Source organism: Nycticebus coucang, chromosome 2 (genome assembly GCF_027406575.1).
Source record: "Nycticebus coucang isolate mNycCou1 chromosome 2, mNycCou1.pri, whole genome shotgun sequence".
Taxonomy (NCBI): domain Eukaryota; kingdom Metazoa; phylum Chordata; class Mammalia; order Primates; family Lorisidae; genus Nycticebus; species Nycticebus coucang.
In genome coordinates, this window is record NC_069781.1 from 23,810,146 (window position 1) to 23,837,722 (window position 27,577).

The following is a 27,577-nucleotide window of genomic DNA, read 5'->3' on the forward strand; positions in this document are numbered from 1 at the left end:
AGGCTCCCGGGACAGTACACAGCAGCATCTGTAGCTCCAGACCAGTGATTCTCAAAGTGTGGTCCCTGGACTAGTAGCACCATCAGCACTGCCTGAGGACTTGTCATAAATGCAAAACCTAGACCTCACACCCCAGGCATTTGAGGCCTCAGAATCTGTGAAGCCTTCCTGGTGGTTCTGACATGCATTCAAGTTTGATGACAACTGCTTTTGTTGTTATAGTGTTACAGTGAGTGAGGGTTCTAAGCTGGGCCCTGGCCCAGACTGCCCTCCCACCTTGATCTCAAACCACATCCCATTTTCATCTGGATGGACATCATTTTTCCAAGTTAGCTCCTACCTGGCCGGTAGGCCCAGCTCAGGAGACACCACCCCTAGGAAGCCCTCTTCTATCAACTCTGTCCCCCTCTCTGACTGTGCTGTGCCCCAGAGCAAAGAGCATCATGTGTCAAAGACTGCCTGGCTGTAGTTCAGTGAGGGCAGGTTCCATATCCTGTGATCATTTTCTAGGAGACAGTGGGCTTCTCTGGGAGCCTCAGGCCAGGTTCTGGCCAGCTCGTCTACTTATGGAGACTGAGGAAGGGAGATGACAGGGGCCCCTTACCTGCATGGGACTGCATGTGCTCCAGCAGGTTATTGTAGAACTGGAACTGGATCCCGCAGGCGCCGCAGGTGTAGGGCTCTGCAGGGAGAACCATGGCAACATGTGAGGGGCAGACCCAATGCGGACATCTTGTTGGGCTGCGGCAGCTTTGGAAGTAGGAACCCAAACACACATTGGGTCTCTGTGCTTGGGACTCTGGGCCTGGTCTGTCCGCCTCCCCTGCTCCTGGACCCGTGAGGAAGAGACTAGGGGAAGAAGGAGTGATGGAGAGAGGAAGCCATGCAGAGAGAGACCATTTAACTCAATCGAGCAGGTATTTATTGAGTGCTTACTGTGTGCCGGCCACTATTCTGGGCACCTGAGTTGGGGGCACGGGGACAATACACCCAGAGCCCCTCAGGGCAGGGACCGAGTTTCATTTGCATCACAGCCCAGGTCTCTGCTTGTGGAGCCGCTGAAGCGAACAAATGATTAACAGACATGAAGGGAGAGAGAGAGAGAAACAAGAAGGGAGGGAAATGTATAAGGAGGGAGAAAGCTGCAGAAAGGAAGAGGAAATGGGGACCAGATGGGGAAAAGGAGCAGGAGAGGAGAGAGACAGGGAGACAGGGAGGAGAGAAGGCTGATGGGAGCAAAGGTGCACATGGCCCCTGCATCCTGCTCTCTGCTCCAGCACTCACGGCAGTGCCTGGCAGTGGGGAGGGAAGAGAAGAGGAAAAAGCCAGAAGGGTTGAAAGCAGAGTGAGGGGATGATGACAACTGAGATGGGGCTCTGGAGAGGTGGTATGAGGCTGCTGGTGACCATGACTACCCTGTTTCCCCGAAAATAAGACCTACTTACAGGAAAGATAAGACGTCCCCTGAAAATAAGACCTAGCGCATCTTTGGGAGCACACCTTAAAATAAGACACTGTCTTATTTTCAGGGAAACAGGGTAGGAAGGCCTGAGTTCCTACAGTGGTTGCGGGCAGCAGAGGCAGGCCACTGGTGGCCAGGAATCTGCTCCATCCTTGTGCAAACTCCTCTACCCGCAGGACTGGACCCTCTGCCTGCCTCCACCAGCTGTTGGGTCTGCCCGGGAGGGCAGCCAAGGCTTGTCTCACACAGCCCAGGGCAGATGCTCTGGGGGAGGTTCTGAGGGCATGTGGCCAGCTGAGTTCATTCCCTGCCCTGCCTTGCCCTCTCCAGCCCCCCCAATGGGATCATCACTTACTCTGTAGGAGAGGGAAGGGATTGGAAATCAGGGGACTTGAAGTTTCTGCAAAAGAGAAACAGTTTAGCTAAGTCTTTTACAGTTCTGCTGTTCTGTGATGATTGCTATTATTTGTATTTTTAATAACCAGGGAGCTCTGGGGCTCTCAGAAGAGGGGAGCAACTGAGTGGCAGCTCAGTCTGGGCTGGGGCCAGAGAAGGCTGGCCATGGAGGCCATGTGCTTCAAAGAATCAAGGTTTCCCCTGGGTGCTGGAGCCACCAGGCAGGGCACGATCAGACAGGGCCACTCCGCTAGGACACTCCAACTGCACAGAGCAAGGCCACAGAAAATTGGTGACAAACACCCACATGCGGGCGCTCACTGTAGGACAGGGAGCTGGAAGCAGCTTCTAGGTTCTGGCACTGGGATGACAGTGTCTGGTATCAAATCCCAGAGCAGCCACCGAGCAGGGCTATGCTTCTGAGGGCCCCTGCTCGCTAGCATCTCTCCCCAGCTCGCTCGCATTGCCAGAGGTTGGTGGGCCCCAGATGCAGGCAGCAGAGCAGGACAAGGTGGACCAGAGAATCCTGGCCCCACCACTTACAACCTGGGGGACCTGAGACAACATTCAACCGCTCCTGAGCCTCAGTTTCCTCATCTGAAAAGTGGAGATAACAATAACACTGCCCCCCACGGGGCCGTGGTAAGAATGGAGACAGGCAAGACACATAAAGCTCTGAACATGAGCCAGGCACATAGTAAGCGCTCAATAAATGGTGGGTGCCAGCGGCAGTGCTCACACCACTGTTCCCGATTGTCATTATCAGCTCTGATGGCAGGGGAAGCACAGGGGGTGCAGCATGGCTTGGCCAGGAGCACAGGGCACACCTGGAGACCTCGGGTCCTGGCCTGGCACTGCTACTTATTCCTGCGTGGCACTGGGAAAGTCACTCCATTACTTTGGGGCCCATCTCTTGTAGAGATTTATGTGGATTGCAATGTTCACAGGGGTCCTCAAACTACGGCCCGCGGGCCACATGAGGTGGTGTGATTGTATTTGTTCCAGTTTTGCTTTTTTACTTCAAAATAAGATATGTGCAGCGTGCGTAGGAATTTGTTCATAGTTTTTTGTTTTTTTAACTATAGTCTGGCCCTCCAATGGTCTGAGGGACAGTGAACTGGCCCCGTTTAAAAAGTTTGAGGACCCCTGGTTTAAAATCTCACCCCTCTCTGCAAGGCAGTCATTGAATTTCTTGGTTTACTTAGAAATAAACCAAACCAAAAAACTCAATAATAACCATAAACCAACCCCCAAACATTGGAGTGTGTAGTCTGTGCCTGGCACTCACTGGATCCTCACAACCACCATGGGGCTATGGGTGTTCTTCAAGCCACTTTACAGTGGAGGAGAAATTAAGAGATTAAGTCACCAGTTAGTAAGTAGTGGAGCTGGGGTTCAAACTTGGGCCAGAGCCCAGAGGTAGAGCTCCTGGTACTAGGCAGATGCCTTCAGGCTGAAGTCTGTGCTGTTGGATACCTCACAGACACTCTGACAGGTGAACCTGGTCCATCACCTGTCTACACCCAGGTAGTATCTAACACCAGCTGACACCTGCTATTTGGTGAATTCAACTTCAACTATGCATGAAAGTGAGTGGCTGTATTTCCTTAGTGTAACCCCCAATGTCGGAATTCCTCCTCTCCTCTCCTGCCCTGGCTCTCACTATACAGACTGGCTCACTGTGCCTTTCTCTGACAGAGACCTGGCCCTGCCAGGCTGCCCCTGGGTCTGCTGGGGAGAGTGGCCCTCGCTCTTGTTGTAGAGAGGGCCCAGCTGGGGTCTTGCCCAAGGTAGCCATGAGGGGGCGCCAGAGACCACCAGGAACATCAGAGAAACCCACTTGAATTGGTAGGTTGTTGGAAGGGAACCTCTGTTCAATGGCTCCAGGTCCAAAGTGGGGCCAGAATTTGGGTGCTGGGGTGTAGTTAAAGCTCTCTACTGCACCCCTCTTTGTCTCTCCTGGAAAGAAAGTGGCTGAGACATTTACCTTAAAAACAAAGCGATGGCTGGCTGAAGCTCAACCACCTGGGCCCGGCTGAGCTGATGTGGTAGGTGACAGGGAGACAGAAGTGCCACAGTCCCTGGAATGCCCAAGGCCCAGCGGAATGTCCTTGGAGGAAAAGGCCCTCCCTGCTTCTGCCTGGGCCTAGTCTCCCTCTAATTTCCTGACCCTAGCTCCTCCCAACAAAAGCCATCATGCGCTGTAGACCCAGGCCACAGAGCACCTGTGCCATGCCGGGCAGAAGCAGGTGCAGGCAGTGGCCTCCATGCACACTCACCACTGGAGTTCTGGGAGCTGCTGTTCGTCTCCTCAAAGTGGTTTTGTGCTTTTCCTTCTACTCTCCGACTGAAAGCGCTTTCTGCTGGGTAGGGGGCAAGGGAGAGAGAGAACAGCGGTGACTGGCTGGCATGCGGTCTCTGGGAAGGGGCATGTAGGAGGAGGCCTCTGGGGTGGATAGAGTGAGGGTCCTGGGACCCCAAGTCAGACCTCTATAGCTTGCCAGGCCCACCTGCGTGGCCTGATTCCTTGCTGGGACCCTGAGAGACCTTCTAGGCAAAGAGTGGGGTGGGGTAATCTGCCCACGATGAAATCATGCCAGGAAACAGAAGGCAAATGGCCTAGGTCTCCCATCTTTGCCTCCTGGGGAGCCATATTTGTGATAATAAGTTGTCTGAATCTACCACCCACCACTCCTGTCAAGTTCTGCTACCACAGCCCCCACAGAGAAACAGGGACAACAGTCTGGTTCCTGGTGATTCCAGCTCCACCAGCTGTGTGGCCCCTGGGTAGCCAAAGACCAGCTGAGGTCTGGTCAGAGTTCACCCAGGAGAAGGGACTGGTGCCCCTGAGTGATATATGGGATATCTTGGTTACAGGCAGCCACCTTCCCAAGTGGCTCAGCCTCTCCCTGGTGTTCTCTGGAAATCCTGTGATGTAGAGACAGGGTCCCACCAGGTGGGAAACTACCACCATGAATTTAGCCCCACCTGCAGAAGGTGTTGAGCCAGAACATGTGAGCTGGAAGACAACATGTGAGCTGGAAGACAACCCCAGCTTTTCCAAGGTGCTCTTGGCACAACTGGGATGCTGGGTGACCCAGGAGATAGAGGCCTCAGGGAACAAGTTAAATTGGGGTGTGCAGCTGACCCAGTCCCTTTTTTAAGGAAAAACAACTTGTGTAAGGATATCCGGGGCTCTGAGAAGTTCAACTAGAAAGAGACTCATTTAGCTTTATTGAACCTAGCCTTCCACAAACATTATTGGGGCTCCCACAGAACACTCTTAAAAATATCTGATTCCATAATATCCCACAAAATAGGTGATCCTGGGAACGCACTTTGCGAAGTGCTACTCTTATTGGTCCATTCTACTTCAGAAGGGAAGTGCTCAGACAGCCAGGGCCGGGGGTCTAGATGGTCTCAGGGATGATGGAGAAGGAAGCCAGAGGCAGCTCCTCAATGCCCATCCTCCCGCCCATAAACAATGACTTTAATACCTCTGATATAGCCTCTTTCTTGCAGAGGATGTTGCTAACTAACTTTACAAGGATGACTCTCCCTTCAAAATGTGTCAGTAAATGCCAGGGCTGAGAGCTTCAACATGGCATCTATAAATATGCAAAGAAAGCTCACTTCCCTGTCTGGGGGAGGGGAGGATGTCTCTCATTCACTGAGAACCTGCTCTGTGCCAGGCACTGGTTCAGAAACATCACATCCAAGGTCTCCCTGAATCCTCCCAAGAGCCCCATGAGGGCTGTGTTGTCATGCTCATTTCACAGATGAAAAAACAGAGGAAAGAGTGAGACTGGAAAGCTCCTGGGGCTGGATGTGCTCCTTACCCTCTACAAAGGCAGAATAAGACTGTTCTTGGGGCAGACGCTTCCTTTTTAAAGACGCCTAGGGTAGTAGGGAAGTGATTGCCTTCTCCATCTCACTTCTTGCATATGAAGGGAGACTGGTACCATCTATGGAGGATTTTTGTTCCAACCAACACATGGGTAGAACTTAGCACGAATGAGGTTGCAAACTCTTACAATTAGTCTTCCATTGCTCAAGCAAAAGGTGGGCGGCTTTCCCGGCCCCAAGTACCACTGGCTGAAAACCAGTGTGTGGTAGCAGAGATGCAGCCCCTCCCACACAGGCATGCTCATAAACACACGAAGGGCCACTTACTCCTGGAAAACGAGGGCAGTGCCAACTTCTGTCTCCAGCATGCACCATCTTATGCTCTGCAGGTTCCTGCTCCCAAACTGGTACCCTCTGACCTGGGATACATCTGGGAATTCCAGATGTATCCCCTGCCCACAAGTCTGCCATGTGAGGGTGGCCCGAGGCATGCCCTATAGCTGGATGATTACTTGGAGACACAGACCTGCCACATAACACACCAGCCCATGTGGGCACTTCTCTGCATAACCTGCAGACGTAAAAACTGCTGGCCACAAAGCACATGAGTAAAAGCAAGATTTGAAAGGCACGATTTCGTGACTTAGTTGAGCCAATAACCACCATAATGAGACTTACTGACCAGCCTGTTTCTAACTAGTTTCTGACTAGCGTTGCAAAAACACAATAGTTATTGAAGTTTCTCAACATGGTACCTGAAAAACCATTACCTTCAAGGTTGGTTAACTACTATCCTTTTGGGAGATCGAAGCACAATAAACACATCTCCAAAGAACCACACTCTTACCCCAAATTAGCTTCCTGAACTAAAGAGTAAAGGCAAGCACAGATAATCAGCTTGGTCATTAATCACTGAACAAATCAAGTGATTCCTTTACCTGAGTTCTCAACCTGATTACTTATACGGGGTGTCCATAAAGTTCATGTGCTATTTACTAGGTTAAACTATTTTAAATTGCTATACAATTAGTCTTCCAAAGACTAATCCCAAAAAAGGAATTGCTATTTAAAATAGTTTAACCTAGTAAACAGCACATGAACTTTAAACTATTTTATGTCCACCCTGTCTATTTAAGAAATGGCCTTGGCCTCCTGAGGGCAACTGTAAGGCCCACAGTCCCAGAAGCACCACATCTTCCATCCACCCTACAATGCAAGCACCCAGGTGGATAGTTTGAGGCTTGTTCCATCCAAGTATGAAGCTAAGGTTCCTGAGAGCTGCTCCTCAGCTCATAGTGTGTCTGACAAGTTTTCCTTAAGGAAATGACTGCTGGGAAACATCTGACTATCTATTCACCCTTTGGGAGCCAGAGCCCTTTGCTGCATGGACTTGGAGAATATCGGAAGCTGGCCCCCACCAGTTTGCTGTTGCCACACTCTCCCTCAGAGGATTGGTAGGGGAAGGCCAAGAAATCAAGGTTCTAGGTCAACCATCCTGCTTCATGGAAAGCAGATGCTTGTTGAAATGAGATTTTTTTTTTGGATTGAGTTTTCTGAAAGGTGGGAAATGCAAACTCATGCCATTAGGGTCCTGGCAAGTGACATAAATGGATGAACCGGGCTGGATGTTAAGACAGACAACAGTGTAATCACAATGAGAAATGACACCTGCCACATGGCCATTGTGTTGGGGAGGCAATAGGAGTGGGGGGGACTTCAGAAAACTAGAGAGCACATGCCTTATTAAAGGAGGCAGCCAATTGCTACCCTATAGGAAAGCGGGTCCATGACTGCCAGATCTGACTTTCAATGTCAGCTTAAAATCAAATGTTTTACATAAAATCTCCTAATATTGAAATATTGTCAATTAATTCAGATTTTTTTTAACCCTTTGAAGGCCAAATAAAACAGGCCAGTTAGACCATGATTTGGGAAAATACAAACTACTACTCCTTGTACAACCCCCTCTGATTAAGGATGAGAAAACCTGGCCCAGAGAGGTCAGGCAGCCAGAGCCAGAGCTGGGACCCAGATCTATCCCGGAGACTACGGGACCTCTACTCTTGCTCTTGCAAAGGAACAAATACCCCAGACACAGCTGTGGCAGGTGGTGAGAAGGGTGGACGTTGAGGAAGTGTGGGGTAACACAGGCCATTGGTACCTGCAGTTGCCTTGCTCGCTGAAGATCCCGAATTTGGAGTGCGGAACGTCTGGGTTTGGGTGGCTGGAGGGGTGCGGTGTAAGAGTGTGGCACATCGGACCACGGAGGCCGGAGCTTTTTTCCCGGACTGGTTCGTCTGGGTCTTCGCTGCCACGAAGCGTGGAGACGGGGAGACCTCTGGATGTGAACACTCAGAGCCCGTGTCTGGATCTTCCGGTGGCTCCCACCCGGGGGCAGTACCTGAGAGGGTCACGCTCTCAGTCCCCGAGGACCCTCGGAGTGGGTAGAGTGAGTGGCTAATGTGGCCACAGGCCCCTACACTTGGGGGTTGGGACTGTGTCTGCCCAGCCCCTTCTCATGTCACGGAGAAAGGACTCTTGCTTCCACCCAGAGTCTGTGAAAGCCTGGGAGTCTAGAGCCTTCTCCAGCCTCCCTTCGAGGTAAGCCTGACCACCAGTTCACACTCAGGGTTACCTGGAGGCCAATAGGCAGCCCACTGGTAGGTCACTCATCACCCTTGAATAGCCCAGGAACTCAGCCTGTTACCCACGCCTAAATTTATTCCAATCCCAGGCCCAAGTGTACCTTCTAGAATGTTGGCATCTAAGCCTCTGTTCCTTCAATGGGAGGCTGGCTCAGGAATAATGACAGAAAGCAGACAGGCAGGGGTTGATCACTGGGGATGGGGGAGAGAGAGGGACCTGATGCTGCCCCCAAAGTTTTTTTGGGGCCTCTGTAGCACATTGTGGGCCCTGACTGGGAAATGCTGCTTGCCGGGGACTGCTTACTTAACCCACTGTCTGACACTTTCACTGAAATAAGTGCAGCCATCCCCGCTGCCTGGGGAAACTTAGGATCCCATCACTCAGGCCCCTGTCTCCCTCTCCTGAGTATTATGCAAAAGCTGGGGTCACTGAGATCTTAAGTGGTTTCCACTTCTGACTGCCCTGAGCCACTGGCAATGGTGGCAAAGTCCCAAGCCTGGCCACACGCCCACATTAACACTAACTAAAGAAGAGGGGGCAAGAGTCTTCTCAGAGATCATGGGAAGTCTGCAGCTCTGCCCTGGAGGCTGGAACAGGACTAGGACGCAAGGGGGGAGGGCCCCTCTGGGACTAACGTCACAGGACAGGAGGACCCTTAGGCCTCAGTGCCTGGTCACAGAATTGGCCTAGAGCAGCCTGGGCTGCTGCTTCCCTGCCCCTGGAATGGCAAGGTCTCCAGGATCTCCCAGCTCTAGGATAGCATCTATCCTGGGCATCTGAGACTCCACCCATTGCTTTCAGAAGCCAGATGAAAGGGCCCCCCACTGTGACCCACCACTCTGCCCATCCTGGCACAGGACCTTGCCCAAGGCCCCTAGGACACTCTGACACCCTTTGTTTACTCCTCTGAGGCACTCAGGGGAGCTCTGGGGACTCAGCCTGTCCCCTGCCCCTTGGGGAGGGGTCACCCACTCCTCTACCTACAGTGGTGGCCAAAGGCCAGGAGTTGGGGAGTTCTTCAGTCATGGTGCCTTATAAAAGCCCTCCTCAGCCCCAGACCAGCCTCAGAAGGAAATTCCCACAGCCCAAGTCTGCAGAGGACACAGGTGTCCCTGCGCCCTGAACACTCTCTGGCATCTCACCTTTTGAACCAGGCACTGAGAGGTCTGGATGGGAAGGATACTTCCCTCTGTTCCTCCTACTCTCCCTCCTCTTTCTGAGCCAAGGACCTCAGAGGCCCCCGAGTCCAACCAGAAGGGCACTCGTCTGATAGTTCTCAATTTTTTTTTAAGCACAGTCAGTGCAGTGCTGGGTGTCCAGAGTACATCTCTGGCTCCTCCGCTGTCTCCCTGCATCAGGCACAGCCAGAGCTGTAGGGAACAAGCACTGAGAACGGAGTGAGGCAAGCCTGTCTCTGAATCCCAGCTCTGTTACCTTCGGCCTCCGCAAGCTTGGACTCTTCACTTTCCCTCTCTTGGCCTTGATTCCCCACCTTACCTCCATGAAAGCAATGGGATGCCTGTCTCTGCACTGCCTGCTTCACAGGGATTTTGTGAAAACCAAAGAAAGCCAGACAGACACTCCAAATGGTAAACTGCTCTGCACACATAAGCAGCTAATACTGGTACGTTTTAGAGATAAGAAAAGTGAGGCCCAGAGGTGGATTCTGGCTACACAAATAAGTTTGTTTGTGGCCACAGGGAACGTTAGTGCTGGGCTGAGACAGGAGCTGGAGTGTGCCAGCTACTCAAGGACACCTTTGCACAAGGCCATGAGTCCCCGCATCCCACCAGCACCCTGTGGCACTCACCCACACATTCTGCCAGCCTGGCACAAGGAACAGAGCTTCTAAGCAATAGTCTAAGCAAGCTGCTTTCCCCAAGGCCTCCATCTACACCCCTGAAGAATGGTTTTGAGGAACCTGTCAGGATTAGACCTTGTCATGATCTACAATTCCTGCTGTGAGAATGCTGGAATTGCACAGGAGAGTGCCCCCTCTTTCCCCAGGGCAAGGTTTAGGGAGCACATGATGTGAGGGTATCACCTGCTGCTCCAACTCCCCCTGCCTGGGACTTGTTCACCTCACCAGCACCCTCCCAGCCTCTCACTCCTCCTCATCTCACATCCTATAGTACCTATTCTCTCTCAAGCTCATGGCCTTTGCACATGCTATTCCCTCTGCCTGGAACACTCTTCCCTCAAATTTTTGGCTGCTGGTCCTAAGTCTTACACATAAACACCACTTCCTTGGGGAGTTGACCCCAATATCTCTCCACCTGGACATTTATCTCAGTGCCCTCCCACTTCCCTTCCCAGAACTGATCACCGTCAGTAATGAGATCAAAGGTGAGACCTTTGATGAGTGACTCTTTCCCCATTAGCGTGTCTGCTTCGTGAGACAGGAACTCAGCCAGTTTGGCCCAACATGTACTAAGTGCCTGGCACAGGCCCTGAAACACAGTTAATGCCCAGCAGATATTGTGGCATCTACGAGCAATGCATGAATGGCTAGAAAAGTAAAGCTCAGCACTGCTAAAGTAGAGCACATCAAAGATAGAATGTCCAATGAGGGGACATAACCATGCCATGAAGCCATCTGACGTATTATCCTCCCACTGGCCCCAAGGATACAAGGCTGATGGGGCCACCGAGGCCCAGAGAGGTGTCAAGAGGGGGCCAGATGGGCCAGGATGAACTTTCCAGGCTCCCAACTCATTTCACTCAACAGTTTACTCCACCTGTGGACCTCATGTGGAACACTAGCATGCTTGAATTCCTACCTGAGCTCTGACCAAGAAAGAATGAAGGAGTCTCAGACTGGCTGACTTCCTTGTAAGAAACACACATGCAATATCTACAGACACACGAGATAGCTAAAAAATAACAAAGCACTGAGATCTTCTCTTTCTGGAAAGCTGAAAATATAACAAGTGTGAAAAATTCAGAGAATATAAGGATTCAAGAAAAGTAATCATATAACTGAGACATTGGAGAGACCAGGGAGACAGCCACCCAGAAAACCTCTGCAAGGTAGAGGAGGGTGAAAATGCATTCAGGGCAAATGGAACCATATGCTCAGAGACTGGAGGTGGGAATGAATGGGAGGAGTGATGCCAGAGGAATCAACATAGGGAGCCCTTCTCACAGATTTTCTTTGTAGAAAGAGAACTAGAAAACTGACATAACTGGTAGGGGATCAGCCATCCTGCAATATTTGACTGTGAAACTGGAGTGAGGTGATACAGAAAAGTGACTCAAGACATTCTAGCTCTCTGGACCAGGACTGAGAGAGATGGAACCCAAACGAAGCATGCCATCTTGCTGAACCAAGGAGGCAGTGATGAGAGTTCAGGGCTTCTGAGGTGGCTCAAATTTTTAGGGCAGAATAACAATAAAAACGGAGAATTGTGCAACAAAAGGAACTCCAGAACTGTGCAGAGGGGCCCCCCTTGAGGACTTTTGTTACATATTAAACTGCATCTGTGTAGAGTGAATCTCTGCAAAGCCTGTCAGAAAACAGCTAATTGAGGGCTGTGAGCTCACTGAAGATTCAGAGGTCACACAAGACTAGGAGATGTTCTGGAATTTTCACCTGCCAGACAGAAGCGACCTTGATGAATAGTTCAGGCATTTAGTTGAGACCCACAAATGCCAGATCTTAGGATTACTCGCATCCTAGATTAAGAACTATTCTACAGAGAGAGAAAGAAGGAGGGAGGGGTGGGGAAAGGAAGAGCAGAGAGAGAGAAGGAGGGAGGGGGGTGAGGCCTTGGTGTGTGCCATATCTTTTGGGGCAAGACACGATTCCAAGAGGGACTTTACCTAACAAATGCAATCAGTGTAACCTGGCTTATTGTACCCTCAATGAATCCCCAACAATAAAAAAAAAAAAAAAGAACTATTCTAGACCTGCCCTAAAACAGCTTAAAAACCAGCTTTTGAAGTATCAAATGCATTTGCAAGTGAATTGTCTCCCAGAACAAAACTCTTTTGCAAAGGAAAGCAACAAAATCCCAACCAACAACACAGTATATGCAGCATGTAGCACAAAATAAATGATTACTTTTCAGGCGAAATAGGAAAACATGATCAATGATCAAGAGAAAAACCAGTCAACAGAAACATACAGAAATGACAGAGATGATGGAATTAGAAGACAAGGACCTTAAAAAAGCTGTTATAAATATGCTCGAAGATTTAAAGGAGAACATAAACATGATAAAGGGAGAAATGAAAGCAATAAGAAGTAACCAAATGTAATTTACGGAGATGAAAACTGTGATAGGTGAATTTTTCTAATAAGCAGATTAGACACTGCATAAGAAAAGACCAATGAACTTGAAGACAGGGTAATGAAATCTATCCAAACTAAAGCACAAAAGGAAAACAAGGCTGAACAAATGAACAGAGCTTCAGCTCATCTGTGAACATTATCAAATGTCTAGCATACATGTAATTAAAGTCTCAGGAAAAAAATAGAGAAATTAGGAAAGAAAAATAATTGAAAAAATACTGGTCAAAAATTTTCCAAACTTGATAAAAACAAACAAATTATATATATATATATATAAAAGTTACAAACCATGAAGCTCAGTGAATCTCTCAAACAAGTTAATACAAGGAAAACTATACATCATAATAAAATTGTTAAAAGCCAGTAATACAGAGAATTATTTAAAAGCATCTGGGAGGGGAGAAGAATAATGTTATTCTTCTAACATTAAATTTAGAAGAATAACAATCAGAATGATCAAGAACAATATAAGGCAGAAGATAAAAGAATGACATTTTTTAAATGGTGAAAGAAAAATTACTCTGCCTAGAATTTCATGTCCAGAGAAAATATCCCTCAACAGAGAGTATGTAATAAAAACATCTTCATGTGAGAGACTCTATGACCAACAGACATACAGTATCAGAAGTATTAAAGAAAGTTCTTCTGGAATAAAGGAAAATGATGATAGAGAGGAATTCGGATTTATATGAAGGAAAAAAACACAGGAAAACTGTAATTATGTGAGTACATATAAAAGACATATTTCTCATTTCTTAACTGCTTTAACAAATAAATGGCTAAGCTAAAAGAATTTAACTACTGCATTTATAACAAACATAGACACAAATGTATAAGAATAGCCCAAATAGGAAGGTAGTAAATTTAATCTATAAAGCTTTTACATTATACATGATGTGATATAAATTCATGGTAAACTCTAATACATTAAAAATGTATATTATAAATCACAGAGTCTATACTAAAAAAGTATTAAAACTAGAAAGCTAAGAGGAAATTTTAAAAAAATACTTGATTAATACTAAAGAAGGCAAGAAAGTAAGAAGAAATGAATAACAAGAACAAATGGAACATACAGAAAAATATAGTATGGTAAACTTAAATCCAATAATATCAATAAATTATACTAAGTATAAATGGATTAAACACTTCAATTAAAAGGCAGGGAATGCCTGACTGGATAAAGGTGTAAGAAATACCCATAGGTACACATTTCAAATATAAAAATACAGATGGATTAAAAGAAAATAACGAAAAGAGATACACCATGCAAATACTAATCTTAAAAAAGCTATAATGGTTGGGCGGTGCCCATAGCTCAGTGGGTACGGAGCCGGCCCCATATACCAAGGGTGGTGGGTTCAAACCTGGCCCCGGCCAAACTGCAACAAAAAATAGCCAGGCGTTGTGGTGGGCGCCTATAGTTCCAGCTTCTTGGGAGGCTGAGGCAAGAGAATTGCCTAAGCCCAGGAGTTAGGGGTTGCTGTGAGCTGTGACACCACAGCATTCTACCAAGGGCGATAAAGTACATTTCAGGACAACAGGAATTGCCAGAGATAAAATAGTGTGTTGCATAATTTCAAAAGGGGTAAATTCATCAAGACATAATATTCCTAGGTGTGTGTACTTAATAAGAGTTTCAAATTACATAAATCAAAAAACCGACAGACTTAAGAGAGAAAACAGAAAAATCCACAATTATAGCTGAGAATTCTGATGCTTCTCTCTCAGTACTTGATAGGATAAAACATTTTTTTTAAAAAGCACAAAAGGGTATAGAAGTTTGAACAACATTATCAACTAACTTAACCTAATTAACAAACAAAATTTTTTTCAGCAAGTGGATGTGAAACAAACATACAGCAAGAGAGACCACATGGTAGGTCGTGAAACATCTCAATTAATTTCAAAGATTAGAAATCATATAGACTATGTTCCCTGACCACAATGGAATCAGAAATCAAAAACAAAAAAAAGTCTGGATAATTTCCAAATATTTGAAAATAAAATACATTCCTAAATAATCCTTCCTACAAAGAAAACTTTAGGCTTGATGCTTTATTATTGAATTCTATAGAACATTTAAGTAAAGTAATATAAATTCTATACAAATGCTTCAGACACTTGAAGAGGAGGGAATACTATTCATTCTATGAGGCCAGCATTACTCTGATATCCAGTATAAACAAGGACATTTTAAGAAAAGTATACTGTAGGATGGAAGGTAAAATGGCATAACCACTTCAAATGAGGGCGGCGCCTATGACTCAGTGAGTAGGGCACCGGTCCAATATACCGAGGGTGGCAGGTTCGAACCTGGCCCTGGCCAAACTGCGACTAAAAAAATAGCCAGGGGTTGCGGCGGGTGCCTGTAATCCCAGCTACTCGGGAGGCTGAGGCAAGAGAATTGCCTAAGCCCAAGAGCTGGAGGTTGCTATGAGCTGTGACACCACGCACTCTACCGAGGGTGACAAAGTAAGACTCTGTCTCAAAAACAAACAAAAAAACAAAAAAAAAGTCAAACGACCACCTACTGTATGATCTAGCCATTTCACTCCTAGCATAGGGAGAAATGAAAGCATTTGTCCCTATAAAGACTTATATACATGTTGACAGCAACTTTAGTTGCAGTGGTTCCAAACTGGAAACAACCCAAATGTCCATCTATAAGTGAACAGATAGAGGAATTATGGTATTTATATCTAGACAATGGAATATTACTTATCCATTAAAAGTAATGAACTAAAAATACATGTAAACATATTGATGGATCTCAAAACAATTATGCTACAGGAAAGCCAGACCCCAAAAGGTACATCCGGTAAGATTCCCTATGTATACAATTCTAGGAAATGCAAACTAATCCACATTAACAAAAAGCAGACTGGTGTTTGCCTGGGGATGAAGTGGTAAGCAAGGGGCTATACAGGGCATGAGGAAACAGGGGTGGTGGATATGTTCATTAAACTGTGGTGACAGTTTCATAGGTACACGTGTAGGTCAAAACTCATCAAACTGTTCACTTTAAATAATGAGCACTTTACTACATGATAATATACCCCAATAATGATGTTTAGAAAACCTCACCAGATGGTACTAATTATGACCATCAATAACACATCACTCACTGAATGTGAAGCCCTCTGCTAATCCTAGGATTGTGGTTCCCTGCCTATGAGGGAGTAGTTTTAGGAGTGATATTAAAATCCAGATAAAATCCTGGGGAATTTTAGATAGAAGTGAGTAGAAAACATGTTCTTAAAAATAAATCAATTATACAAACTACCCTGGCTCTTGCAGTAATTTAGATGCCTGTGTAAGAACTTGATTGTAGTGATTATTTCACAAGTATATGAAATCATCCGTTTATACAATTTAAATATGACCTATGTAAGGAAAAAAGCAGCTTCAAATAAGGAAGTCATTCTTTGGCGAAGAATAAACATCCCCATGGTGTTAACTTTCTTTAGTTCATTTCACTGTTTGCCTTTCTGATATTCTTAATAAAGTATAGGCATCTTTTAAAAACCATGTAACTTACTACCCTAACAAAATAAAAGAAACCACAGAATCATCTCAGTAGATGCAGAAAAAAACATGTAACACCAATCTATGATATAAAAACTTTCAGAAAACTATGAATAGAAGGTAACTTCCTCAACTAATAAAGGGCATCTTACAAAAATCCATGTTAGCTAACAATAATGAAAAACTGAACTCTATGATCGTGAACAAAGCACAGATAGCCACTCATTTCTTCTATTCAACATTGTACTGGAGGGACCTAACCTGAATAGTGAGGAAGAAAAAAATAATGAAGAGAATACAGATTGGAAAGGAAGAAGTAAAGCTGTCTTTATTAACAGATGCTTTCCCCATGTACAAGGAAAATCCTGAGAAATGCACAAAAAGTCTATTAGAACTAATAAGTGAATTTAGTAAATGGGCAGGATACAAATTCAATATATAAAAATTTTTGTATGTAATAGCAACAATTGAAAAATTAAATCTAAAAGTCACAGTAGCATCAAAAAACATCAAATACATAGAGATAATTTAATGACATGTGCAAGACTTTTCTGAAAAGTACAAGCTATTGTTGAGAGAAATTAAGTGCTAAATACTTGGAGAGAGATACTATGTTCAAGGACTGAAAGATTAAGTATTATTGCAAAGTCTATTCTCCCTGAAGAGGCCTATAGATTCAATGCACAGGCAGTCCCTAGTTACAAATGAGATCAGTTCTATAGGTTTCTTCTTAAATTGAATGTGCCTGTAAGTTGGAACAGGTATGTTTACCTATTACCTGTAATAGCCTCTGCTCAATAGTGCAAATTGTACCTTAGTTGGATGTTTGTAACGCGGGGACTGCCTGTAATCCCTGTTGGAATTTTTTTGGCAGACATTGGAGAAGACTAACATTTATATGGAAAAATAAACTTTTTAGAATAGCCAAATATTCTTCAAAAAAAATAACAAGTTGAAAAGCCAAGAGGAGTTTACTTAAGACTTATTATAAAGCTTCGGTAAATAAGACCATGTGGAATTGGCATAAAGACAGCCAAACAGATCAGTGGAAGAGAAATAAACTTCCATGTACACATTCAAATACTTTCGACAAAGACACCAATGCAATGCAATAGGAAAAGATAATCTTTTCAATAAATGATGTTAGAACAACCAGATATCTATATGGAATAAAATAAATCTCATCTCATATCTCATCACACATCATTTACAAAAGTTAACTCAAAATGGACCAGAGACCTAAATGCAAAAGATAAAACAATAAAACTTTGAAAAGATTGTAACAAAGGATAGCTTCACCATTTTGAGATACACAAGGATATCCTTGAGGTGGACAGAACCTAGGAAGCATTAACTACAGAAAAAAATAATAAAGCAGACTTCAAGAAAATGAAAAACACCTGCTCCTCAGATGCTCTGTATGCAAACATACATCTGACAAAGAACCCAGACCTATTAGAATAGATAAAGAACTCCTACGACTTAATCATAGAAAGATGAACCAGCCCAACCCCCAAAAGGCAAAAGGCTTAAAATAAACAATTCCAAAGTAAAATCTATAAATGGCAGAAAAGCAAAATCAAAGATGTTCAACATCATCATCAGTCATCAGGAAAATACAAATTAACACCACAATGACACACCACTACCCACTCGCTGGAATAGCAGGGATTCAACAGCCCCAAACACTGGCAGGAACACAGAGCAGCTGGCATTCCCAGACATGGCTAGGGGGAGTGTAAGATGCTACAGTCATTGTGGAACATGGTTTGCCAGTTATTAAAAAGTTAAATATATCAGCCCCCATGGCCCAGTAATTCTACTCCACGAAAAGCCTCTATAAGCATTTTTCATAGCAGCTTTTATAACAACCTAAAGCTGGAAACAACCCAAATGAAGAGGTAATGGCTAAACAAGCTGTGGTACTTTCATATAGTGGAATACTGCTCAGCTAAAAAAGAATGCAAAACTAACACACACAATACCATGTGATGAGTCTTAAAAACATTTTACTGAGCAAAAGGAACCAGACGTAAAAGAATAAATATTATATGACTCCATCTGTAAAAACTTGTTCTATACTTGGCCCGTGTCCTTCTAGATATCCTCACCAGACTCAGGGTCTCAAGCCCTGGATGTGGATAACGTCTGACAAAACCCCCCAGTCCAGCCCCTGCCTCCACACAGAACCCAACAGCCCACACATCTCTAGACCCAGAGGCCACAAGAGGGGCTGTCTGTTGGCCAGATCTGGAGAGTTAATCCTCTGTTGGATCTAGTCTCAATCTCTTCTGCTCTGCCTTAAACACAGATGATCCTACAGTCCCCAGACTTCAGTTGGTAATAGAGAGATTCTGTCAACAAACAAATGCAGAAAGACAGAGTCCACACTAGAGAGCAAGAAAAAATGAAGAATAGGGAAAAAGAAGTAGACAGACCTTAAGGAGAGAAATATCAGGCTGCTGTGAAGAATTAGGGTGCCAGTGATAGACCCCTTCCTATTGTATCATCTGGCCTGTGGTGTGGGAGAGCTTCTTGGTTGGTATGGGCCTGGAGCCTGCCTGCCAGGATTCAAAGCCAAGCTCCCCATGTACTAACCCTGTGACCTTCTCAACTTGTTCCAGGAAGAACAGAAGCAGCACAGAAAGTGTTCTCCAGTGGCTGAAACCAAGGCTGCAGGCTGGCCTTGGAACTAACACCTAGCTGAAAGTGCACCCCTGGGTAGCATGTGCTTGGGCATCAGGCAAGGGGACGCTCATTGTTTCACTGGAGGGCACACACTCACAGCCAGTGGAACCTCTGCGTCCTCTCCCCACACAGAACCTGGCTAGGTGGTGGGCACTCAATGAACCACACATCCCAGGCTGGGCCACAGCAGGTGCCTGCCAGAGGATCAGCTCACATCAGAGCTGTCTGGATTCCAGACCCTGGGCTCAAAAGACTTTGAGAGCTCTCACAGATGGGAAACTGGAGCCCAGAGAAGGGGAGTGACAGGCACAAAGTCACACAGCAGTCAGAGGCAAGCCAGGATAAGAATCCTAGCCCAACAAGCAGAAAGGTAAAGAGAGGTAATCAAGTTCTTTTCTCCTCCAGTCTTCACAAGAAAAAGGGAAAGAGTTACATCACATTAAAATCAATGAATTAAACTGCTCTGGAGAATGCCTATTTTGATGGTTTATTACATATATGCTATGTTGTTTTTTAAAAAACTCAACATTCAATGTGAAAATTCTCTCTTAAAAAAAAAAGAAGAATCCTAGCCCAGCGCTCCACCTCACGACTGGAGCCATCACCCATTGGGAGATCTCTTGGTCCCTGTCACAGTGCCCAGCAAGGAAGAAAGGTCTAGATACCTCTCCCTCCCCACCCAAATACCTTGGAGGGAGATGCCTGCCAGTGCTGCTGGTGTCAGGTGTCCAGGAGGGTCATGGGCCTTCCCAGACTTAGGAAGTGGCCTGAATTTCCAGTGACCCTCTCTCTGGACTTAAGCCTTTTCTCCACCCATAGAATGGGGTATAGGATCCCAACAGCTTTGCTATGAGTAACAAAAGCAGTTAACACCCCTAGACAGGTTCCTAATACCTAGCCACACTGCCCTGAGACTCCGCACAAGTCCCACTCCTGCCGAAACTTTGGTTTCTGCATTTATATGAGAGCAGAGGGAGGACTGAGGCCTCGTAGCTCATAGACCCAGGGATCTCAGGATTGAAACCCCTCTGGACATCCAGAAAAGGAACTGGGAAATCAGGCCCACAGATACCAGGAGGACTGAAGGCTGGGATGTCCCCATGGAAGTGCCCTTAGAGCCCTTTCACTTCTCTGAAGAGTGGGAGATGGTGGACGAGGGACAGGCTGGGGCCTGCCCAAGGTCAGAAGCAGGCCTGGGGCCCTGCAGGGATTGACACTCAGGGCTTCTGTCTCCCATCTCAGTGTTCTTTAGTTTCCACCAACAAGGGCAAAGAGGGAGCTATTTTGTCACCTTAACCACTGCCCTGGCCTGGGTTCTTCCCACATTAGTTCAGACTGAAGATGTATCATAGGGCACTAGCTTTGGGGGTAAAGATTCAGGATCCACATGATTTGGAGGTACCCAGAAGAGGTGGGGACAGGCCTCTGAGTCCACTCTGCCTCTCCTGACTTAAGGGGGCAGGGAGATTCCCACCTGCTGCAGTCACTGCAGGTATGTGGCCTGAGGTCAGACTCGGATACCTAGAGGCTGACCCAGAACTGAACTCACACTGTTTTCACCATTCCCTGGCCAAGCTCCAGAACCCTGCCAGTGGCCAGCCACTGTCCCCCAGCCCCAGACAGAGGAGGTACTCACTGATGGGGGCGTGTAAGGCCACATGCTCCTGGTAGGGCGTGTAGTATTTGTACTGCTTCCCACAGAACTCACAGGTGTAATTGCCAGTTTCTGTCCAAGGAGGAGAGGGATATGTAAGAACAGGCACCTGCCCACACCCAGAAATCAGCATGCTCCCACCCACCCCCAACAAACTCCTCCTCATCTGGGCCCACCAAGTAGAATCAAATCTGACTCCAGAGTCAGAAAGCCTCCGTTCAAATCCCAGCTCGGCCATGTGGAGCTGCGTAACCTTGGGCAAGTCTCTTAACCTCTGTGCCTCAGTTTTCCTATCTGTAAAACGGAGGTAATAATAGGACCACCTTCTAGGATTGCTGTGAGGATTAAATTTTTATGGCGAGTGCTTAGAACAGTACCTGGCACATGCTGTTCTCATCCATTACTCCGCCCCCAGCCCCGGTGCTCAAGAAATGCATGGTGACCTGAACTGACCTCCAATGCCAAACAAGCTGACAGGCCCTTTGCAAGCTCTGCCCTCTACCATGGCCACACTTGGGTTCCCTCATCTGCAGGACCTTTCCTGTCCCCAAGAACACCCCCACCCACTGGCAGCAGGGGTCACTTCTTCCTCTCAGGTCCCACCAGGCTTTATCTTTACCTCTCTTTTGGCACTGCCTAACTTCTTTCTTCTTAAAAATGTCTGATGTAATATTGTTCACTGGGGGAAAATTATAAAATACTGATAAATACAAATAGAAAATAAAAAAAAAAAAGAGAAATTTCAAGCATCTGTAATCCCCAGAGAATAGTATTGACCCCTTGGGGAGAGCGTGCACCCTGCCATCTCCCCCTCTGCCCCGGCCCCACCCTTCACTCCATCTCATCTGGGTCTGCTTCTCTGGCTGAAATCACCTGTCTGGCGCTGTGGGCCCTGAATTAGCCAGCCCTGATCAATATTCCCTTTGTAACCTGGTGCATTCAATCGACAATGACTTTGTGGACATCTTGCCTAATCAATAAATATGGATCTCTACTGCATTTATTGGCTGCATGATTCCTACTGGACTTTGCAATTTGCTGAGCCAGTCCCCTACATCAAGGGACATTTTGATTGCTTCAAAAATTTTTCTGTTAAAAAATGCTGCGATCCACATCTCTGTAGAAATTTTTGCACATTCACTCAGTAGTTTTGCACATTATTTCCTCAGGAAAAATTCCAAAAGGTGGAAAAAGGGTATGCATTTTTAAAGCTTTTGGTAAGTGTATCACCATCATCCCAGCCATGTGAAAATGATTGTTTCTGCACAATATAGCCAGGATTAAGTATCATGACCTTAAATTTTGCCTATTTGAGAACTATATTGCATTGATGATTTTATTTTTCATTTCTTTGCTTTCTAAGGAAATCAACAATTTTTCATGTTTAACTATTTTGGGGGGGACTTTTGTGTTTATGAGCAAGGCTTCTGCAGGTATATTTATCCTTTTAAAAATCACTAAACTCTTTGTAGATTAAGGATATCAACATTTTGTTATTTTACAATTAATTTTTTTCTTAATTGGTTTCTCAGTCTGCTTGTGGCTTCTCCCTCCTAATATAGAAGCTTTAGAATTTTTGGTAATTAAGTAATTTTTGTAACTGATTCATGGATACTGGAACAGTTATATAATTTGCTACTTATAAGTTTCACAGTTGTTGGATCAATATTAAGTATAGAGTATAAATGTCTTAACACAATAATTACGTAAATGAGGAGGGGGATATATTAACCAGTATGATGTAAGCATTCCAAAATGTATATGAAATCAGCACATTGTACCCCATAAATGCATTAAAGTATACAAGATCTACCTCTTTAAGATTTAATAAAAAATAAAAATAAATTCTATATAACCTTTTTTGTCCACTTGCGCTTTCAAAGACTAAATGTTGTGATAATTATTTCCATTTCACTATATTTCTAAATTTATTTTGTATGTTTAGCTACAATGTTGTTTGGTGGATAAAGCCCATGCGATCAAAGTCTTCACTAAGAAGTGTTGCCTTTATTAACATGAAACTATTTTCCAACAAAGTGCTTCTTAGAAGTGTGGTTCCTGGATCAGCAACTTCATCTGGGAAGCTGTTATAAATCCAAGTTCTTTACTCAAGACCAAATGAAAGGAAAAAAATGTAAGGGCTGAGTCCTGAGATCTGTGTTTTAACAAGCCCTCTATAAAATTCTGATGCATGGGAAACCTTAAGAACCAGTGCTATAACATTTAATTATGCTGTTTTATTTGTCTGGCATTAATATTAACTTGATAATTATTTTGTCAGGTCCTGTTTTCTATTGTTTGCATGACCTGAAAGACACTTCCCTAAATTTTCTTGTACTTTCATTCATTAAACAGGTACTGTGCTAAGTGCTGGCACAAAATGCCAAATAAAAACTTGTAGTTCCAGGGCAGCACCTGTGGCTCAAAGGAGTAGGGTGTGGGCCCCATATACGGAAGGTGGCGGGTTCAAACCCAGCCCTGGCCAAAAACTGCAAAAAAAAAAAATAAATAAATAAAAATAATAATAATAAATACAATAAATAAATAATAAATAAAATAAATAAAAACTTGTAGTTCCTGCTTTCAAGGAGTTTACAGTCTAAAAAACTGTAAAAAAAGGAGACAGAAAAATCAAATGAATCAAACAAATTTAAAACTGCAACCACAATATGTGTCCTCAGAAGACATATACAATGCTATAAAAACCCATGATAAGGACTTTAGTTAAAGAAGAAAGAGAAGCTCAAAGCAGAGTTCAGATAAAGAATTAACCTTGTTTCTAATGAATCATTAATAACTAGATTATTTTAAATAAACCTGACAATCTCTGTCTTCTAATAAAGGAGATTATGCCATTTGCCTTTATTGCCACAATTGATTCATGAGTCTTTTTCATGCTCCACCCTTTCTGACTTGCTCTCAGTTTCAGTTTTTTGATGTATGAACTCTTTGCTTTTCCATTATTCTGCAATATTCCATTATTTTTCCAATACCCTCCACTGTTTTAGACAGTAGATAAGATATATTTCTCTAACTGTTAATAGGCAACTGGGAAGTGATACCGTTCAGTCTATCACTCCTGAGAAAGGTAGTTTAACCCAGTGCTTCTCAAGCGGTAGCATGTGTGAGAAACAACATTCACTGCTGGGCTCCACCCCAGGGAGCTAATCTGGTAAGTCTGGAGTGGGGTCTAAGAATTTACATTTCCAATAAACTCCTGGGAGATGCTAATCTTGCTGGTCTAGAACCAAGCTATGGTTAGGACTAGTTTAACCTACTTTACTGAATCCTTCATTAATTTCTTCTCTTTTAAGCTCATTTTTAATATTATAAAATAATCTTTGTCTTTTGCACTTTTATAATCATATCTGGGACATTTTAAACTTGTAGTTTATCTGGTTTTAGTATTCACAAGTCCTCTTAGACTACCAATTTCTCATAATTGAGCCTTTAAATGTGCTCTACAACTCAGTTCATCAGAGTTTATCTTCAAATAATTTTGTGAAGGTGGGTAAATAGGAGAAATAGTATGTTTTTGAGTCCTTGCTTATTTCTTTACACACAAATCACAATTTGTCTAGATATAAAATTCTTAGATTACAACCTTTTCCCTTCAAAATGTGTCCATTACCTTCTGAGATTCAGAATTGCAAAGAAGTCTGAGGCAACTCTACCTTGAACTCACGTACAGGTAACATGCTTTTTTATGCCTGGATGCCTGTAGTCCCCATCCCCACCCCCCACCTCGTCTTTGTATTTATAGTTTAAAAAAATCACAGAAATCTATTTAGGCTATGGGTTGCTTTGTACTGACTCCATCTGAAACATGAGGAGCCCATTAAATCTGCACATGTAGATTTTCTTTAGCTGAGCAAATTTTTCTTCTAATAGGTCTTTGGGATACTGTTTCTGCCCAATAGTCTATAATACCAACTATCTGGAACTGGCTCGCTATTCTTCATATTTATCATGCTTTCCTCTCTTTATCTTCTTTTGTTCAAGTGTGTTCTTCACATCACTGATTCCATATCTGTAGACCAATTCTGCTCTCTACTATCCATAAAGTAGATTTTAATTCCGTTTTTGTTTTCTGCTTCCCTGCAATCCTTCCTCATCTCACTCCTCTTTCTTTGACTGTTTATCAACTTCAGCTTCCTTTTTCACAAAGGTCATGCTATGTATGGAGCTGTACCCGCCTCATACTCAGATTCATATGTTGAAACTCTACTCCCCAACATGATGATATCTGGAGACATGGTCTTTGGGAGGTTAGATGAAGTCATGAAAGTGGGATGGGATTAGTGCGCTTGTAAGAGACGCCAGAAATCTTGTGGGCCCTCTTTCTCTCTCACCATCATGTGGCCACCTACAAGCTAGGAAGAGAACTCTCACTTGACCTAACCACAGAGGCACCCTGATCGCGGACTACCTAGCTTCCAGCTCTCTAAGAAATAAATGTTTGTTGTTTACATTACTCAGTCTATGGTATTTTATTATGGTAGCCTAAGCAAACTAAGATAGAGGTCATATTTTCTTATATGCCACTGAGTTTACCAAGCAGAATTTTCTCTTGCACTTTTAGGTAGATCATTTTCAGAGGTTCTTCCTCTGAGTCTCCTAAATTCTTTTTCTCTTATATTTTTGATCTTCTAATTTTTCAAGTTATTTTTTCTTATCCAAGCATAAAACCAAGTAACCTATACGTGTTTCCATAGACAACATGAATGAATTTTCCCTCTGCCCAGGGTTATGGTAGTTAATTCCCAGATCTGAGGCTGAAGAGTGAGCTGATGCACAGGCTCCTTAGATCAATCCCTCCTTTTTGCAGGATACTTCTGCTGTCATGGCTCTGGCTTCCTTCTACTTAAGTACTTAATTTTCTCATTTGCTCAGCTGATGCCACTGTGGACTATGTACCTCCCAGCACACACTGCTGCCTGGGGGTTTCCTCTTCCCCTGACCTACAGAGCTTTACTTGGGGAGATTAGTCCCTTCAAAATGCAGGGAAGCCTCTACTGGCTTCCCTTGTCCTATGCCTAGTTGTTTTTAGGATCTGTGGCCCTGGCCTGCTGACAAGAAGTGGCAGAGGCCCAAGAAGCTGCATTCTTATCTTGCAAGAATGGTAACAAGGGACAGGCTCATGCTGCTCCAGCAATCTCAGCTCCAAATCAGGAGCCCTCTGCCAGCACTTCTATGCCCTATAATCTGTGGTAATTCCTCCCAGGTCCTAGTGCTGGCTGGTTGTCAAGGTTCATCTTGCTCTACATCTTCTTGGGTAATTAACGGGTACTACTTATAATGCTTTCCAAGCACACGTCAAGGACTAAGCTACCCTTTACAAATGTAATCTTATCTAATCCCCATGACAATCCTGAAAGGTGAGTCTTAACTGTCATCACCCCATTTTCGAGTTAAAGAAACTGTGGATTAGACAGATTAAAAACTGGCAGGACGTCCTGCAGCTCTCAAGTACAGAGCTGGGACTCTTATTTGGGCTGGGTCTAAAATGCCTGTCCTTGGCTGTCTCTCAGTAACCTCTTCCCTGACTATACCCTGAACGTGAACCATGTGCTCAGCAAGATGCTGTGCGTGTGCGTCCTCCAACAGCCCTGGAAAACTGACAGATGTGCTGTCCTCAACTTATAGACGAGCTAAGGAATACTCACAAGTGGCAAGTAGCTAGTAAGCTGGTGATGACGCATTCAAACCCAGGCCTAATTCCAAAGCCCGTCATCCATGAGTGATGCTACACTGGGTCCGCTGGTAGATAATGGGGGGGACAGACACTGAAGCAGGAAGTCACTGATTTCTCTGTCCTGTCCTGTATCTGTCTACAAATGTCTGTCTCTCCCACCTAGACTATGAATTCTTTGATTACTGTGAACATGTCTGATTCACATCTGTGTTTCCCCAGCAGACTAACTTCTTGCAGTTTGAATGTTGAGGATTTCGTCATTTTCTTCATCTCTAAGATTATTTTAATGCTCCTGTTTATTGAGTGTTTACTATGCACGTGACAAGCACTGTGCTAACCGCTTTATAGACATTATCTCATCTTCAGTTTCCTGAATGCTTTCAGTAGAGTTGAGAAGAAAGCAAAGACTCGTGCTCTGACCACAGACAAGGGAGGAGGAAGAAAACTCATTTTGGGTGAGGGCGGAGGGCCCACCCAACACCTTCCAAGGGTTGAGACGGAGCTCCAGCCTCTGAGGAACATACCCAACTTAGTGTTTTAGTGCCCCTGGATTCCCTCATTTCCTCCTCTTGTTCTGTGTTTCTGTGTGTATTTCTGCCTTAGCTCCTTGTAATGAAGCAGAGACCTCAGAGTCTCTGTCTCCTTGCTGGGTAATAACTGAGGCACAGGAAAGGCAGACATGAGGAAGCATGTGCATTCCTGCAGGGCTGCAAAGGACAAGTCACCCTCACTTGTGGTCCCACTGCACTTGTCCCAGCTGCCCACAGGGTCCTCCCAGACCATTCTTCTCAGCAGCCACCCTGGTCTTCCTAAAAGGCAAATCTGATCAAGTCCTTCCCCACCTGGTAAACTCTCTGGTTCATCCCCCAAGCCGATGAAGTCTAGATGGTGCCTCCTGGCATTCAAGGCTAAGACCTGAAGCCCTCGCTGGCTCTCAGAAGCAGCACTGCTCTCCCGCCTCCTGCACGTGACACAAGGGTTCATGCCTGACCTTTGTCCCCACTCTGAAAGCTCCCTACACTCTGTGTTATAGCTCTGCTTGATTATGTATACACTGTCCCCATCCTCAGCCCCAGTGGGAATTACCCAAGGGCAGAGCCACCTCTGTCCTGGTCACTGCTGCATCCCCACAACACTCAGTACAAGTCTGCTGGGAACAGGCCAGTCACGTGTGTGGTTCCTGCCCTCAAGGGGTTTTCCGGGGACAAGGACAGAGTGTCTGCATGAGGCTGCCCTAGACAGCTCCGTTCGTGGCTAAACCCCTTCAGAACACTATAGTTGTTTTTTGAGCACCTACTATGTACCAGGCACTGTGCTAACAAGTGGTTTACATCTATGATCTCATTTAATCCCCCAACAAACCCGTGG

General features: G+C 45.0%; 1 protein-coding gene across 15 annotated transcripts in view; it reads right to left on the reverse strand.

Moving 5' to 3' along the window:
* Nucleotides 1-27,577, reverse strand: part of ZNF618 (zinc finger protein 618) — a 184,220-nt gene that overhangs the window by 20,961 nt on the left and 135,682 nt on the right. For 4 of the 15 annotated variants that reach the window (XM_053565060.1, XM_053564985.1, XM_053564952.1 and 1 more), the window contains 6 exons: nt 21,134-21,193; nt 20,497-20,586; nt 7,866-8,105; nt 4,138-4,221; nt 1,818-1,862; nt 605-682 (listed from right to left, as the gene is read on the reverse strand). In XM_053565060.1, the coding sequence (XP_053421035.1) occupies nt 605-682; nt 1,818-1,862; nt 4,138-4,221; nt 7,866-8,105; nt 20,497-20,586; nt 21,134-21,193 (597 nt within the window). The remainder of the gene's footprint in view (nt 1-604; nt 683-1,817; nt 1,863-4,137; nt 4,222-7,865; nt 8,106-20,496; nt 20,587-21,133; nt 21,194-27,577) is intronic. The other 11 variants (XM_053565004.1, XM_053564994.1, XM_053564944.1 and 8 more) reach the window with 10 other exon arrangements.